The sequence below is a fragment of the Antechinus flavipes genome, chromosome 1 (genome assembly GCF_016432865.1).
Source record: "Antechinus flavipes isolate AdamAnt ecotype Samford, QLD, Australia chromosome 1, AdamAnt_v2, whole genome shotgun sequence".
In the NCBI taxonomy this organism is placed as follows: domain Eukaryota; kingdom Metazoa; phylum Chordata; class Mammalia; order Dasyuromorphia; family Dasyuridae; genus Antechinus; species Antechinus flavipes.
Window position 1 is genome coordinate 52,309,582 of NC_067398.1, and position 18,203 is coordinate 52,327,784.

The 18,203-nt window shown below is 48.7% G+C and overlaps 1 protein-coding gene across 1 annotated transcript in view; it reads left to right on the top strand.

Annotated features, from left to right (window-relative positions):
- Positions 1–18,203, top strand: part of IFT122 (intraflagellar transport 122) — a 65,304-nt gene that overhangs the window by 21,000 nt on the left and 26,101 nt on the right. The window contains 8 exon segments of the mRNA XM_051982722.1: positions 3,172–3,247; positions 5,097–5,288; positions 5,562–5,700; positions 6,317–6,519; positions 7,089–7,226; positions 10,474–10,638; positions 12,504–12,701; positions 16,310–16,450. Coding sequence (XP_051838682.1) covers positions 3,172–3,247; positions 5,097–5,288; positions 5,562–5,700; positions 6,317–6,519; positions 7,089–7,226; positions 10,474–10,638; positions 12,504–12,701; positions 16,310–16,450 — 1,252 coding nt within the window.

The following is an 18,203-nucleotide window of genomic DNA, read 5'->3' on the forward strand; positions in this document are numbered from 1 at the left end:
TGACTTTTATGGGAAGATTTCTTAGAAGGTTGGTCCTTGTTGCCTCCTTCCAAAGATTAGCCCTTTTCACAGAGGCCCATCGGTTTAATTCTGCAATATGCTGGATCGAAATAGAGCTTTAACTCTTTTTGGGGAAGGATGTAGAATAGGTGCCATAGGTCAAATAAGGCTAAAGCCATTTTTCAGACTAGTCCAAAGTTTTTGGATTTTTTTATCTGAATAATTCAGATCATATGAGTCCTTTTCCATTGTCATTGAGTTATGTCCCTATCTTTTCACTTTTCTTTAGCTCTTTCAGCTGTATCCTGAGATACCCCCTGGGGACTGGTTTAATAACAAAGATATGTTTTATTTTTGGATGCAGATATGTTTTGGACTTTTTTCCTTCCCCTTCCTATTAACTCCACTCCAAGCAAAGGCAAATCACTGGTCTTTCTCTGAAATGTACTCACCTAGTAATAAAGAGATAGACTCTTGGCCACCCAAGACCAAAAAAATATTAACAAACATTTGTTAAGCTCTTACTCTGTGCAGGCCACTGGGCCAAGCATTGAGGATACAAAAACAGGCTTCCATTTGTTGAGAAGTAGAAGTTTTCAAAGCAATTAAATTTTAGCAAGTGATTTCCTTGAGAATCTATAGGTGCAAGGACTTTGGTATTAACCCTTCCTGATTTGGGGCATTGAGCACCTACCTCCACAGCTGACACTCTCCTTCCACCCAAGCATTTTGAAGATGCTAAATGTAATGAGGCCCCTTGAAGGCCCCAGGGCCCTTTGAAAGTGAACTGAGAGATACCCAACTTTTCCTAGTTGATTGCTGCACTATTTTTCAGCTCAGCAGCTTTTTAAAGTAGGTGCTGCTAGTTCTTTGCTTGGTGTGTCCAGAGCTGGCTACTGCTTCCTGAGCCATTTTGTGTGACCCACGTTTCACCCTCTGGCTCTGGGGCTCATCTCGGAGATCCTGCTGTTGGACTCGGTGGCCCCAGATGACTTTGTAGCTTCAGCCCATCGTTTTTAATTCATGAAAAACAGGATACTCAGTGTACCTGATGCCCACATTCTTCTTAGATTTAGCTCTATCTCCCTGTTAATATTTTGAATTTATAGCTTTAGTGTAGTTCTAGCTAATGTGATGGTGAATGAACAATTACTGTCTACAGCCGATGGGAGAGTTTCTGGATGAACAGAGAAAATGAGGAAGCCGAGGAGGTCATTGTCAACAGATATTTTCAGGAAATACCTTCTGCTTTGAAGTCAGCCGTGTACAGTAGTCAGGGTAGTGAGGCAGAGGAGGAGGAGCCTGAGGAAGAAGAGGACAGTCCCAGGGACGACAACTCGTGAGTTTTAATAAGGAGAGTTAAGTTAGCCCTTCCCCAATGAGAACCCAGGCCTCCATGGGAGAACCCCCTGAGGTAGATACAACTAGGAGGGACCCAAAGAGTTCTCGGTGATGGAAGCCCCTGTGTTTCTGGGAGGTGCCATGTAGCACAAATCACACACACACACACACACACACACACACACACATCCCTTCTGCAATCATCCTGCCATCTCACACCATCTCTGTGAAAAATAAAGGGCTTAGGACTTTTAAGAAGAGCAGTCCTAGCATGTCTAACCTGTATTGAATTGCTTGCTCTCTGTGGGAGGGAGAAAAATTTGGAACATAAAGTTTTGTGAAGGTGAATGTTGAAAACTATCTTTGCAAGTATTTGAAAAAATAAAGAGCTGCTACAAATAGCAGTGCTAGTTTACAGCTAGTTTCTGTAACTTTTGAAATTTTGCATTCCATAAACCACATTCCTCCAGAAAATCCTTTCATTCATATCCTTCACCATCTAACCATCTCTCGCAGGAATGGGCTAAAAAGAATAAATCAGGATAATCAGGAGGAGCAAACATGCTTGGTTATGCCGCGCCGTCACTGCATTTATTGGGAACAGTGAGTTGGGGGGGTGGACCCATGGAGGGGGTCTCTTGGATCTGGGGCACTTATCTCCCTGTGTAGACCACATAGAAATCAGTGACCGTTCCTTGTGTGTCTCTTCCCCTTGTCCTCTGTGGGATGTCTGCCATCACTTAATCGGTTTGGAAACGTTTCCCCAGCCCTGGAACATGGGCTGGTTATCTCCTTCTCAGTGCCATGCCCACAGTACGGTGGCACCTGTGGCTTGTTTATAGCATGGTAACTGAGGGAAGCTGCCACAATCTGGCCACGTCATGCTTCTCTGTCCGGAACTTAGCATGGCACAGACTCTCGGGTTTTCCATCGGCTTACTCAGGACTGTGCTCTCCGCCACTGATGGGGTTCTACTCGTGTAGTCTGTTGTACTCAGGGACCTTCTCCTCCCCATCTGGACATGTCCCGGCTCTTGTGAGTTACTCTAAGTATTCGTAAGGGGATTCCTACACTTGGACATACCTACTGCAAGTGATTTTTTCCTGGAAGTATAAAATGACTTTTATTAACTTGTTCCTGATGGGGTTCAATTTATTCAAAGGGCTTAATTACCCTTTTATTAGATTTAGCTAGTGACCATTTTATCTGTGGTTAAAATTCAATGAGAGAATCACCTAAGTTTCAGGTTTTTAATCCTTTCTCTCTATTAAGGAGAAGAAGGATTGGGAAAACTTCATGTATTGATTAAAAAATAGATAGACTAGATTCTCCCACCCTACCTTGTTTGCAAAAGATCTGCTTTCTGGCTTCTTTTTCTTGCCACCTTCCCCAAAATATTACTGAATTTAAGAAGAAAAATAAAGGTCCTATGTCTTTTAAAAATAAAATCACTAGGTCTGCAGTGCTTTGAAATCCTGCATTCCATAAATCATGTTTCCTGAGAAAATCCTCAATTACACCTTTTTATTCCTAGGCTTCATTGTCTCTGACTTTGGTAGGACCCACGCAGGGGAGCCGAGGGTAAAGGATATTCAATTAAACAATAGTTCCCAGGGGGACGACGAACCTAGCCTCATCTTTACCACATTAGACTGATTGATGTATCGTGCTAAATAGCAGCAGGCTTTGGCTCCTGTACAACTGGGCAGTGTTTGGCCTCTTGCAGCCAAGAGCTATATCTTCTCCTTCCTGGTGTTTCTGAATCCCTTAGGAACGAATGCATCAATAGGCCATTGCCCTACGTGACCCTTTTTGTCTTTTGTTAATTAGAGATGAACATAATGACATCCTGGCTGTGGCTGACTGGGGGCAGAAACTCTCCTTCTACCAACTGAGTGGCAAACAGGTGGGTATCGAGTCCATTAGAACCGTGGCTGCTCTCCTGGCGTGAGGGGCACCTCCCTTCCTCCGAGACATTGCTTCTGCAGCTGTAACTCTGGCGGAACCTTCACTCTTGGGGTTGGCTTTCCACGCATCAGGCGCTGTTGTGGAGCCCAGGGGAATCAGGCCGGTTCCTCTGTGGGCTCCCCTTAGCACGTGACTGCTGGAAGACGTCCTTCTCTAAGAGGAGAAGCATGGAGCTCAGTCCTCATCATTTGTGCTTGTGTTCTTGTCTCTTCTTGATTCTTGAGTTCTCGTTTCTTCTGAGAGAACAAGGACAGATGATGGATGGTCAGAGAGTAGTTCTTTTTTTTTTTTTTTTTGGTGAGGTAATTGTGAGCAGAGTAAGTGTTAAGTGTCTAAGGCCAGATTTGAACTCTGGTCCTTCTGACTCTACCCACTGCACCATCTAGCTGCCCCCCAGAAAGTCTCCTTTCATGCCATGCCCTCCATTTGATTCTTTGGTCTCATTTCCACAAGTGCAAGGTTTTTCTGACTTTACCAAAGAAGTTTTTTCCCTTTTTGAGCAAAGCAATGTGCTAAACACCGAGGAAGGAAGAAATAGCCCCTCTTCTCGAGGGGTTTACAGTAAGGTTGAAGGGAGAAGTTGTTCACACGTGAAAGATTTAAGTCCCTAGTGTCGGGAGCACGTGCTTGCCCCCAAAGTGTTATGAATTGTAAGTGCTGCAGATATCCAGACATGGGGGAGGTCAGCCAGTCATCAGGCACTTACTCTGGACCAAGCATGGGCCCGAGCGTCGGCGGGGTATGATAAAAGGCAAAAATGCCATCTCCCAAGGAGCTTCTGTTCTAATGGGGTGGGGGAGACAACGTAAAAAATTATACGAGCAAGATATATACCTAAATGAGGGGCACTCTCTGAGCAAAGACATTAGTAACAAGGGATTGAGGAACCCCTCCTACAGAAGGTGGGATTTGAATTGAGTCTTCAGGTGGGGCAGAGAAGCTAAGAGGCAGAGGTGGGGGGGGGTGCACTCCAGGACTGGGGAGCAGCCTACAAATAGGCAGGGAGTTGGGGGCCTCCATGGGGTGCTGGGTGCAAGGAATGGCAAGTATGCGCTGAGTGGGGGTCCCAGGATTGTGCAAAAATCAGATCAGATGGGCCTGGCCTGAGAAGGCTCCAAAACCCAGCCTGGAGGTGATGGGGAGCCCCTGGAATCCACTGATTGGCTGTCCGAGGGCGTGGGGGTGTGGGCAGACCTGCAATCTCAGGAGATTGTTTTTAATTGAGTGGATTAGGGAACCTCATAGAGGAGGAGGACTTGGTCAGGCCTTGAAGAAAGTTAGAATTTGGATACATGGAGGAGAGAGGAGTAGTTTGAGAAGGAGGAGGACCTTTAGCAAATAAAGTCCTTGGAAATGATGCACTGGAAAGTGAGCTGGCCTTGGAATCGGTAGAGGGGGTTTAATCCCTCTCTTTGTGATGGGGAGTGCGAGTCACTTTAGCTCAGTTTCCTTTTTTGTGAAGTAAGAAAATAGTGTTTGTGCTACCTACACACCTCTCAGGGTTTTTAATGAAAGTGCTTTATAAAACTTTAAATACTAGATAAACGTGTTCTTTTTTATCATATCACATTGAGATTGTGAATTCAGAGTAGGGTTTTTTTTGCCTGTTTTTTTTTTTTCTCTTTAGGTTGGGAAGGATAGGTTACTGAACTTTGACCCATGCTGTATTAGCTATTTTTGTGAAGTAAGAAACAACAGTGTTTGTGCTACCTCTGGGTTTTTAATGAAAGTGCTCTATAAAACTTTAAGTTTATAAAACTTTTGCCTGGTTTTGTTTTCCTCTTTAGGTTGGGAAGGATAGGTTACTGAACTTTGATCCATGCTGCATTAGCTATTTTACCAAAGGAGAATATATTTTGCTTGGAGGATCAGACAAACAAGTCTCTCTCTTCACCAAAGATGGAGTGCGCCTCGGGACCATAGGGGATCAGAATTCCTGGGTGTGGACGTGCAAAGTTAAACCAGATTCCAATTATGTGGTAAGAAAGGAAATTCACTCTCTGGTTGTTTGATGTATAGTCCATATATTACTATATAACTGAAATATAATACAACACATATGTTATAAGACATAATTATATATCCATATATTCTGCTCTCAAGTAGATGTTGAACAAGGAGAGCGAATTGCATGTATTTGCTGCCGTCCTTGTTAAGGCCTCGAGCATTTACAGGGGATAATATTTGGAGACTCTCCATAGAGAATAGTGGGGTCCCTGGGATCTTAGGGGTCTCCTCCTTCCCTCCTCTAGGTGATTGGCTGCCAGGACGGGACCATTTCCTTCTACCAGCTCATTTTTAGCACAGTGCACGGGCTCTATAAGGATCGTTACGCCTACAGGGACAGCATGACGGACGTGATTGTCCAGCACCTGATCACGGAGCAGAAAGGTAGGGGAAGCCGCGCGGTCCGAACCCGGGGGGAGGTGGCCGAGCGGAGCCGGGTCTGCGGGCCCGACCTCTGCGTTGGACGCGGGGAGAAGAGGTGGCCCGTGGGCAGCTGCAGCCCCGCAGCCTCCCCACTAGAGGTCACTCTCAGGACGTCAGGAGGACTTGGATGCCCGAGCAGATGGTGGGTGGGAAACTGATCCCCAAGGTGCGGTGGGTGTCTGGCTAGCGTAGACCAGCAGGTGGAGCTGCGCCACTCGGTGGAGAGGCCGCCCGCGGGGCCAGAGTTGCAGATCCGTTGGGCCCCTTTCTGGTCGCCTGGGAGCTCCTGCCTCCTCCCTGCCCCATGGAGAGACCCGTGACGGGGCTGCCCTCCGCACGAGGCGGGGACTCTCCAAGGAGAGCCGGTCTCGTGCCCCGCGGTGCCTCTCCGTGGCAAGCCCCCTTGCCCCAGAGCCCTGGCGGGGCCCTGGCGCTCTGAGTCTGCCTCTGACAGTCTCTTGCTGTCCGGGCCTCCAGGAGCTCGTCCCGGCTGAGGAGCCGGCCCTTGCCACGGCCTGTGTGAAGGCCGAGGGTCCCCAGCCTCCTGGCGGCAGACCCGTGGTCTCTCTCTTGGCAGTGCGGATCAAGTGCAAGGAGCTGGTGAAGAAAATCGCCATCTACAAAAACCGGCTGGCCATTCAGCTGCCCGAAAGAATCCTGATCTATGAGCTGTACTCGGACGACTCCTCAGACATGCATTACCGAGTGAAGGAAAAGATCGTCAAGAAATTTGAGTGCAACCTGCTGGTGGTGTGCTCCGATCACATCATCCTCTGCCAGGTCCGGGCTGGGTCTGGGGGTGCATGCTCAGGTCTCCCCAAGGGTGAGCTTGTCAGCTCAGCGCAGGAAATCTCGTTTTAATGGGATTTGGCCTATACTTATTAGAATATTAGTTAGTAACACAGGACATTGAAGTTAATTTGCATTTCTGTGTAGACTTTTTGTGTGTATGTGTATACAGCCTAAAAATGACAGTTAAAGCTTAATGCCCTTTAGGTATTCAGAGAAAGAATTCTCAACCAAGAGAAGACCTCGTTTCCTGGGGAATAGTTAACACTCACAGCTGTTGACCAATATTAATTGCTATTTGGGGGTGCTTTGGAAGGAGGAGCACCTAGCTTCCTAACAGTAGAGCTGGATTTGGGTTCACTTGGAATAAAAATGGAGAAAGTCTTGCCTAAGTCAGACAGTATTACTGCAGAATGAACTATTTCTGATTCAATGTTCCTTTAAAATCCCGAGCTTTATGAGAGGCTTAGAGATGTCTCTGTTCCTAGGATAACTTCCTTGGGGAGGACTAGTAGTGTTCTCTTTGTTAACTGTCCCTGTGAATGATATTGGATTTCTAGGAGAAAAGGCTGCAGTGTTTGTCTTTTGGAGGGGTGAAAGAAAGGGAGTGGCAGATGGAATCCCTTATCCGTTACATCAAGGTGATTGGAGGCCCACCTGGAAGAGAAGGCCTTCTGGTCGGCCTGAAGAACGGCCAGGTGAAGTTTGTGTGGGGAGGATGTCCGTCTGTCTGACCATCAGTACACCGTCTGCGAAGCCCAGGATAGCCTTGACACCAGAGCGGGGTTCAGGGAGCTCTTACAGGCTCCATATTTTCCAGGGGCCTGGGGGAAGGCAAGCCGGAGGGGGCTTTGTGCCCCCGGGAGCCCGGAGGGCGGCGTTTCCTAGTCCTCGGCCCAGTGGAAGAGCATGCCTCAAATTCTTGGCGCGCTCACACACCAGGGGAATTGTCGTTGCAGCCACTGAGCTGGAGTAATCAAAAGTGGATTGGGTTACTGAAGGTCACCCCGAAATGGGAGGGTTATTAGTGCCTTGTGGGGGAGGGAAAGCCACAGTTTCTTGGGTCACATTCATTTGAGAGAAATGAATGGATCTTAGTTTGAGTCTTAGATCATGCTTCTAACTTGCAACAAAAGGCTCGCAGCCTGGCTCCTCTGCCTGAAAAATGATGGGCATGGCTCCCTCCACAGTTAGCTCGGCCTTAATGATGGATGCCGGCTCTGTGGCCTCTGCGCCCACCAGTTACCTGGGGCTGGGCCTTCCTCTTCCTCCGAACCAGAAGGGGGTTTGCTTCTTGCTAGAGCACGATGCCCTGGTTACGCCTTAGGAACTGTGCCAGTCACAGAAGTTAGATGCCCTTCAGTGCCCATCCAGACCAGCCTGAGCCTGAAAGGAATCTTCACTCCCCGAGCAGGAAAACCCCCTTCCCCCGGAGGTCTGAATTGGCTTCTTTGACATCGTTTCTGGTCTTGCCTCTGGGGCCAAAGAGAATCAGTCTCCCCCTTTTCCCACTCGACAGCCCTTCAGAAATACTGGAACCCAGCTCTTCTACCTCCCCAGTTTTCTCTAGGCTAAAGTCCCCAGTCCTTCAGCCGGGGTTCCCATGATATAGACGCCCCTTTGAAGCCCTCTGGCTTGTCAGCATCCTGGAAGTGCTCACACCCAGGAGGGGCCCCAGCTCTCAGACCCGCGCTGGGCACCTGGCAAGAGGGGAGGGCATTTGCCTGTATTGCATTTGCCTTAGCAGCTTTAGCCCAGCGCTCAATCCAGTCTCTGGGGATCTTTTGGATCCTGCCTCTCTTGCCCAGTGTGTTAGTGTCCTGCCCAGCTTTGTTGTCAGCCAGCAGAATGTTTATCATCCCTGCGAAGAAGTGATGTCGGATTGCACTTTCTCCTTCGGAATTATTTCATTGAGAAGCTGTGACCAGATGAGGAACTAAACGTGACTCAGGCCTGAAACAGTCATTAGAATCTGGGACTTGGCCAGTGTCACTTTCTCCTTTTTCAAAAACTGTCTTAATACCAGCTGGCTCATTGTCCAGCCTGCTCCCCCTGACGTGGCTCCGTCCTGTACCCCTTCTCTCCCTCCGTGACAGCGAAGTGGTGCGGCCAGGGCTCTGAGACCCATCTGCCCGCAGCCCCTTCCTGCCTGGCTGTCCTGGGCCGGCCTCTGCTTTCTCAGCTTCCTTTTGTGCGAACAGGTTTTCTGCGAGATTCAGAGGAGGTAGCTGTAAAGTGCTTAGTGCATTGCCCGGCACATTGACGTCGGCTCTCCTGGTGGCCAAGTGTCGCCATCCATGCTTTCTCCCTCGATGAGTGCATGGCTCCCATAATTTAATTATCAGCTCTATGTAAATGGCTTCCAAAGTCACCTTTCAGAGGCCCAAAGCAGACCTCAGGGTCTTCCCTGACTTCCCAGATCCACTCCTCTTCCAAACTGAAGGGCAGTCAGTGGTACAATGGAGTCAGGAGGACCCGAGGTCAGATCCAACTCAGATACTTCCTATTTGTGTGATCCTGGCTAAGTCACTTAACCTCTGTCTGCCTCCGTTTCCTCAGCTGCCAAGAGGAGTTAAAAGCCCTCCTCAGGGATTATTGTGAGGATGGAATGACATTTGCAAAAGGCTCTTAGCACAGTGCCGGCACATAGTAGGCACAGAATAAATGCTTATTGCTAGCCACTCATGTCCACTCACCACTGTATCTTTATTTCTACTTCCAGAGAGTCCCTTGCATCAGTGCCCGGCTCTCCTTCTGTAGCCAGCACCCTGGTTGGGGCCCCATTGCCCACTCTAGGCTTTCAGTGATCTTCGACTTGGTCTCCCAGTCCCTGCCACTCCAGGCTGGTCTCAGCGGGGCTGTGACGTGGTCTCCCTAAGGCACAGTTCTGAGCACTCCCCTTCCCTTCTAGCTGAATGCCTTCGCTCGCTGGTGCCTTTAGGATCAAATGTAAACTCCCCTAGGGTTTGTCTTTGAAAGCCCTGGCTCTGCTCTCCTGCTCGCACTGACACTGTCGCCTTTGTATACCTTGAGGCTTAGATGGCCTCCCTCCATGTCTCTGCTTCTTTGTAATCTCTCATTTCTTCAAGGCTCAAGTCTCATGCTGCTTTCTTTGTGAAATCTGTGCTGATTCCTCTCTGAACACCCTCCCTTCCAAATGACCATGCAAAACCGTCATTTTCCCTCTCCCCCCTCTTTTTTGCATCTAAGTTCTCTGAAGACGGTTCCTGTTTGAATCTTGTCTTTGTATTCTGGATGCTGAGTCTCTTAGTGTTGTGAGAATCTTGCACAAATTTGCCCAAGTATGGAAGTTCTGAATGGGATGTATGAGGACTTGAAAGCTCACTTGTGGCTTCCCTAGCACAGTAGCTTGTGTGCATTAGAGACAAACAGATGGTCTTAAAGATGAGGCTGTCCATACATTTTTTTTCTGAGGATAAAAACATCACCATTAGTGTAATGACCAGAAACCCTGTATGAAATTAGTGGGCACTTGAACCATTCTATATCTAAAGAGAGGAAGAGCTTGTGTGCCAGGACTTTCTGCATGATAAGGGATCAGTTCCATTCAGTTCCCAAACATGTATTGGGTATCTGTTAAAGAGTGGGGCTTTCCTTTGAAGAGAGAAGGATTGCTTTTGCCTAGAAAAATAAATTCATCATCCCATGTTAGTTTCTGACTAGAATCTCCGTAGGACAGAACATTAAACCAACCAGGGCTGAAAACATTTATTTTGAGGCATCAGGGTAGCAATTTTGCAGTGAACCCCCATTTTACTCGTTAGTATATGGTATCTCCCCCACTTAAGGTAAAAGTGACTTGAGCTCCTTGTGAAATTATCAGGAGCCATTTTCTCTGTGCTAACAGGCTTCTCAGGTGTTGCCTGTGTTTAGGGCTTCCCCAAAGGTAGTAGTAACTAACTCTTGTAACTGAAACCTTTCCAGATCCTAAAGATTTTTGTGGACAATCTGTTTGCCATTGTCCTGCTCAAGCAGGCCACGGCCGTGCGGTGCTTGGACATGAGCGCATCCCGAAACAAGCTAGCTGTGGTGGATGAAAACGATACTTGCCTGGTGTATGATATTCACACCAAGGAACTGCTTTTTCAGGTAGGAAATTGGAACAAGGCAGATGGCCCAGCGGAGAATAAAAGTCTTCCTCTCTTTATTTCACAGGAGTGTTAGTGTGCCGGGGGAGATGAGGGACAGGCTGGCTGGTATCCGCCGGCTTTCCTCTTCTCCCTCTAGGAACATTACTGCCCAGTTGTTCTCACTCTGCAGGTAGTGAGGGTCAGTTTGCACAAAGTAGGGAACATGGGGAGCTGGGATCTTGACTTGACTGTACAGCTATTCCCAAATAGCAGAGGAAGGGATTGCTCTGTTCCTTTCTTGTGCCCCTGGTGTTTTCCGGAATTCCGCTGATAGTATAACTAGTGCATCTAAGCAAGGGTGGGAGAGGATAAGTAGCATACCTGCTAATTCAGAAGCTATTTCCTGTTGCTATAACTGCTGACCTTCTAAGCTAGGGGTAGACTTGAATTCCAATGTCCTTCCCATTCCCCACTTCCACTTTTACTCCCTGGATTGAAACTACTTTCCTCGCCCTCACTCCTGCCCCTAATCCTTATCTGGGGAATACATACACCTTGTATATCTGCCAGGAGTCAGAAAACTGGTAGAAAGGGCAAATAAAATTCTTAGAACTTTCCCTTGGGTATAAAATGTCCATTGACTGCTAGTTTTGATTTCTTTTTAAAGTCTGTGTGAGGCTCAAGACTCAAGCAGGAAATTTTGAAAAAATCCCTTGCTGATTGCATTTTTATAGTATATAAATTGTATATGTAGTTTTTTCAAAAAAAATTTTTTTAATAATTTTTGACATGTTTAAAATTTTATATCCATTTGGAAATGAAAGATGCAATGTTGAAACAAGTGATAAAGGTCATATGTTCTTTTTTCTTGTCAAACTTTTATTTATTTTTTCTTTTTTTACATATATTGAGTTCCAAATTCTTTCCCTCTCTCCAGCTTCTTTTTCACTCATTGAGAAGGCAAGCAATGTAATATCAATTGTACATATGAATTAGGCAAAGCATATTTCCATATTAACTATGTTACAGAAAAAGCAAGAAAAATAAAGAAAGTGAGAAAATTATAATTCAATTTGCATTCAGAGTTCATTAGTTCTTTCTCTGGAGATGAACAGAATTTTTCATCCTGAATCCTTTGGAATTGTCTTGGATCATTGTCTTTATCAGAGGAGCTAAGTCATTTATTGCTATTGCCGTGTCCAGTTGTCTCCTAGTTCTGCTCACTTCACTTTATATCAGTTCATATAAGTCTTAGCAGATTTTTTCTGAAACCACCCTCCAGGTCATTACTTAAAGCACGAAAGTCCTCCATCACAATCATATACCATAACTGTTTTAGTCACTTGCCAGTTGATAGGTGTGTCTTCAATGTCTAATTCTTTCCCACCACAAAAAGAACTACTATAAATCTTTTTATACATATAGATCCGTTTCCTTTTTCTTTGATCTCTAGGCTACAGCCTTAGTAGAGATCATTCTGGGTCAAAGAATATGTACGGTTTTATAGTCCTTTGGGTGTTTACAATTTTACCAACAGTACATTAGTGTCCTGATTTTCCTTCATCCCCTCCAGCATTTGTAATTTCTGATAAGTGTGAGGTGGTATCTCAGAGTCGTTTTAGTGTCAGTTTCCGTAAAAAATAGGGAGAGCATTTTTTCATATGACTAGAGAGAAATATTTCTGAAAATAATTATTTAATTATTTCTGATTATTTCTTAAAAATGCCTCCTGTTCAATTCATTTGACCATTGATCAGTTGGGGAATGGCTCTTGTTTTTATACATTTGAATCATATATTTGAGGAATCAAAAGGCTATATTTTCTTAAGGGAAAAAGCCCTTCGTGCAAGTCTGATTTAGTGGTCATTGCTCTGTACCTTCTAGGAACCAAATGCTAACAGTGTGGCCTGGAACACTCAGTGTGAGGACATGCTGTGCTTCTCTGGAGGTGGCTATCTCAACATCAAAGCCAGCAACTTCCCCGTGCACCAGCAGAAGCTCCAGGGCTTCGTCGTGGGCTACAATGGCTCCAAGATCTTCTGTCTCCACGTTTTCTCCATGTCAGCAGTAGAAGTACCCCAGGTAATTCATCAGTCAGTTGGTCAGTCCTTTCTGCTAAGGACCGTACTAAGTCCTGCAGATGCAAAGATAAAACAGTTCCTGCCCCTCAACAAGCTTACAACATATAGAAATCAACCTATGGAGAAAATAATTGCAAGGTGATTTTAGAGATGTAAGAGGGGTATGGTCACTGGCAACTGTAAACTCAATGAAATAGATTCTACAGGGGTCTTTTTTGGGGTGTGTGGATGGTGAGTAGGGAAATAAGTGAATAACCCCTATAGTGTGCAGGTACTGTGCTAGAAGGAACTGGAGGTTCCTATGTGCCAGGGCAGGGAGCAGAAGAAAAAGTGAAAAACAAAGGATTTTCAAATATTATATCATTTGATTTTCCTAATGACCCTGAGAAGTAGGATGATGTGATTATCCCCATTTTACAGTTGAGAAAACTGAGGCAGCTGGGGTGAAGGGACTTGCCAGCCAGTCCTTGTCTGAGACAGGATTTTATCTCAGGTCTTCTTTGCTTCAGGCCCAGTGCTTTATCTCCTGGGCCACCTCACTATCCCTTGCAGAGAGGGGGAGAGAAGTGAGGGGAGAAGTTGGGGTGATGGGGAAGCGGCTGGAGAAGGAACATCCTGGGAGGAAGACAGCTTCCAAAGAGAAGTAGCATTTTCAAGTCTAATCCTGTTGAACTGTTTCTGGCAGTTCCTATGTGCCAGGGCAGGGAGCAGAAGAAAAAGTAAAAACAAAGGAGTCTGGGAAGAAGACTCTCCCGTGCCTCCCTTTGGCCTGCAGGAAAGAGTTCAGAAGCTCTCCGCAGGATCCAGCAGCAGCAGCGCCTGCCCCAGCCCCCCGGCCTGCTTGGTTGGAGCACAGCCTCTGGGGCCTGAGGAGACAAGCCTTTCTCCGGCCCTTTCTCTGTGGCTCACCTCCAGCACCTGTGGGGAGGCTGGGGAGGAGGGAAGAAGCCTCCCAGTCACTCTCTGGCTTCTTCTCCAAACGTGCCTCCTCTTGGCGATAGTTGGTTTGTCAGACCCTGAGAGTGTATGATGGAGGAGGAGGCCCTCGCAGTGGTGAGCACTCAATCCTGTGGCTCAGGGTATTTTTATTTTGTTTTTAAAATTTCCGTCCCTGGAGCCTGAGACAAGCCTTGGCTGTTCATTGTTAGTGTGGAGCATCGAGGGAGCCTGCCAGCACGTGCTTGGGGGTGGGGACGGACGAAGTGTGAGATAACAGCCTAAGGCCTAACTGGAGAGACAAGACATGGGCCCACAGCCCGGCCGGCTTCTCCCCTGCCAGGGGCTCCCGTCAGACAGCTCTTCCTGCGCTGGAAGTCTCCGGAGCTCCCTCGTTTGCCCCCTCCTGCGACTATCCTCCTGTGGCTCCGACTCAGAGCCTGTCACAGGGCGGGTCACGGAGGCGGGGGACGTACAGGTGCTCTGAGAGCTGTGAGCGGGAGGCCGAAGTCCCAGGGAGAGAGGCTGGGCCAGAGCCTGGAGCCAAGAGGAGGACGGCCTGTCCTCCCACCAGGGAGCAATTTGGTCTGGGGGCTGTAGGCAGGAAGGTGAGGGACAACTAATGATAAAGTGATAACCGATCAAAGCTGGCATGTATGTTGGGCTTCGAGGTTTGCCAAGCCGTTTTTAAATGGCCTTATTGCATCCCCCAAACAGCCCTGCAAAATAAGTGCTTTTAATAGTCCCATTTCACTGGAAAGGAAGGCAAGGAAGTGTCCGAGGCAGGACCCTGTCTCCGGGGCCCACAGTGCTCACTGTCAGAGCTGTGTGCGGGTGAGTTAAGGAATATGGCCGACGAGAGCAGCTCTGGAGACTTCCAGCGCAGGAAGAGCTGTCTGGGGTGGGGGTGTCCCTGGCAGGGGAGAAGCCGGTCCGGGCTGTGGGTCCTGCTCACAGCGGGGCCTCAAGGGCTTCAGGGGAGCCTCGTGCAGGGGGGCTTGTGGGGAATGGCCTTGAGCTCCCTCCCCTCTGGGCCCCGCGGCCCGTGGCTTTGGATCAGGGCCTGGCCTGATCGACATGGTGGCCAGAGACTGCCCCAGCAGGGGGATATGCCGCAGGCTGGATTTAGAGCGAGAGAGACTGGGGCCAGGAGGTGAGTTAGAGGATTGGAGAAATGCAGGCGTGAAGGAGAGGGCCTGGATGTGAGGGATGGAAGTAGGATTTCAGAAGGGACCGATGCAGAACATATGTCAGTCAGTCACCTCCCTGAGGAGGAGGGACGCACAACCCCTAGAGCTTTTATTCATTAAATAGGGAAGTGAAAGAGGGATCCAAACCAAATGCGATTTTGAGCTTAGATACCCCAAAATAAGGTTCTCTTCAGTGACATAAATAAGGACGTCAGGAGGGAAGGGCGGTCTGGAGACAAAATGAGTTGATGTTTAGGTGTTTCTAGTTTGACTTGATGGCAGGACTTACATGCTCAGCAAGCTGATGGCAATGTGGAACTCTGGGAGGAGATAGCAGGGCTGCAGACCATCCCTGGGGTTGTCTATGAAGAGGTAAAAGCTGTGAGTTTCCAAGGCTGAGGATGAAACCTTAAAAAGTTTGATTTAGAAAGCAGGAGAAGGAACGAGGGCCAGCTGAAGGAACCTTGTGTCAGAGAGCTTGGCCATCGAGCACCCTGGGGTCCACAGTGACCATCGCTGAACGTCCTGAAGGGATCTGTGCCGCAGGACGGGTTGGCCCGGGTCACTTACTCCCGACCTCCCTGCACCTTGAGAGTCTTTGATTCTGTGAGGTGAGAGTCTCAAGAAGAGAGAGATAGCCAGGTGACCTGGGAGCACAGAGAGCCTGGGGCTGCCATGATTCCTGGACCCAGAGCAGCCACACAAGGGAGGCGTGGGATCCGTCACATCCCTGCTGAGCTGCAGGATCCCTGAGTCCTTGCCTGACTTGGCTCCATAACCCAGGATAAGGCACCCAGCTTGACTGCTTTCTGCTCTCCCTGCAAAAGAAGAGGTGCATTTCCTTTGCTTTGTCTCTTGCCTCCTAAAGTCATAAGTAAAGCATCAGAGATGCAGCGGACAGCGTTGCCTCATGGAAAGGCCACCAGATTGGGAGTTTGGATATCTGGATTTATGCCCTGCCGATGCCATTGTCTGTGAGACCTTTGTTAAGTCATTTAACATTTGGGCCCTGGTTTTCTCTTTCTGCAAAGTGGATCACACCAGCTGCCCTGCTTGATGAGGATGATAATAAATATTTACTAAGTGCCAGTTATGTGCCAGACACTGTGTTAGCTCTAGGCTTGCAAATAAGAAAAAGAAAGACACAGTCCCGGCCCTCTAGGAGCTTAGAAAAATGAAAAATACATATAAGAACGCTTTGAACTCTTGAGAAGAAAAATGTAAACACATGCATTTGTCATCAGGGCAGCTAGGTGGTGCAGTGGGTAGAGCACCAGAAGTCAGGAGGACCTGAGTTCAAATGTGATTCAGACACGTAACACTTCCTAGCTGTGTGACCCTGGGCAAGTCACTTAACCCCAATTGCCTCAGCCCAAAAAAATGTTATTTGTCATCAAATGCTTGAGCTCCTGAAGAAAGATGATCTTGCAAATTTTAGTCATGCTCTGATTCTGAAAACAGCCTTTTTCTTTCCCTCCTGCAGTCTGCCCCAATGTACCAGTACCTGGACAGGAAAATGTACAAAGAAGCCTATCAGATTGCTTGTTTAGGTGTGACTGATGCAGATTGGAGAGAGCTGGCCATGGAGGCTTTGGAAGGACTGGAGTTTGAAACAGCTAAGAAGGTAACGCCTTTAATTGAGTGTCAGGGGCCTAGGTTTTGCTACCATTTGCAGCATTAAACCCACATGGTATTGATGGTTGTAAATGGAACCCTTATGAAATAAAGCCAGCTTTCTTGGCATGGCACTAAATGTGGATGAAGGGACCTCAGCGGCTGGTTAGCAAAAGGATGATTCATGTGTTTGAGTCACTTTGTTGTTTCCTTGCTTAGGAAATATTAAAAAATAGCTTTTTTAGAAAAAAGCTGCATTTATCATTTTCACTTCCCCTCCTCTCCCTTCTCCACCTGTGCTAGTCTAGCTTCTGACCGTCTTGCTGATGAGCACCCTTCCCTCCCAGTGGCCAGTGACCTCTTGATTGCCAGATCCAATGGCCTTTTCTCAGTGTTCCTTCTTCAAGACTGTCCAGTGACCATCTTCAAAACATGGGAAATCCTTCCCTTCCCTTGAGTTTGCGTGGCACCAGCCTCTCTCAGTTCTCTTTCTGCTGGCTGGGTCGCTCCCTGGCCTCCTTTGTTGGTCTGTCGTTCACCTCCTTTGACCTTGCTTAGCTCTCTCCCCTTCCATCACTTGCTGGTTCCCTCGCTCCCAGGAGCTCCGTTATCTCTCGGCAGAGGATTCCATGTCAGCTGCAGCCCCTGAGCCCTGTCCCATTCGCGCTGGCCGTGTGAGCAGCATCCCTGCTCAGGGTGCCCCGGGGGTCCGTCTCTGACCCCGCGACCGCCCTGTTTCTCCGGAGGCTGCCAGGTCCGGCCACTCAGGTTTGTGGCCCTGGTCATCCTCAGCTCTTCCCTTTCCCTCCCGCCCCCCTGATCAGCTCCTGTCGGCTTCCGCGGCTTCCTCTCAGTCTCTCCTGCCTCCCCTCTTGTCTCTGGAGCCTCATGGAGCTGCTGCCCTTGTTCCAGCCCCTCCCTCCGCTCTCCCATGAACTCTCCCGACAGCTTTCTGGTTGGGCCCCTCTGAGCCCCTTTTGGGCCCGGGACCAGGCGGAGTTCCCATAGCGGGATCCCGCACATAGCATCCTGCTTCCTCCTCTCGGCATTCCAAGCCTTTCACCTTCAGACTCCAGCGGGGCTTCTCCATTGACACTTTCCTCCCCTGCACGGACTCTGCATTCAGCCAAACACGGACTCGTGTGGAGACTCACAAATGACCATATTCTATAAACTCGCCGCTTCTTGGGCCCCTCAGGCTGTGGATGGAAGGGTAAACAGCCAGCTACCGAGGTCGTGATCACAACCTTGTCCCGCCTCAGCCGAGGGAGAGAAGACCTAGTGCCCCTCTTCTCCCGGCCCCACAAGCCGCAGGTTTGTGAACCTCGACCACTCGGTGCCAGAGCCCGCAGCTCCCAGCCTCCCAGAGTGAAGAGGGTTTGGGGCCCGCAGCGCCTGACACTGGGCAGGTGGAAGTGGGAGGCAGAGCCCGTCCCCCGGTGCCGGCCGAGTCTCTCCACTAGATGTCAGAGAAGGGCTGCTTTGTGCTCCTGCTCCCCATGGACTTTGCTCTCCATCCTGAGGCCCCCGCCTCTACCTCCCGTCCCTGGGGGGGTGAGCAGGGGACTCAGGCGTGGAAGGCCTGGGATCCAGGCGGTCCCCGCTGTCTGCGGCCTAGGAAAGCGGGGCAGGGTGGGCCCGAGCAGACTGGGACAAAGCCTCCCTGGATGCCCCCCGGTCAGTGGGAGAGCCAGGCCCAGATTCTGTCTGCCGAGCCCAGAGAGCTTCCCTGGAGCCCAAGTGGGAGCCTTCCTGGGCGCCCC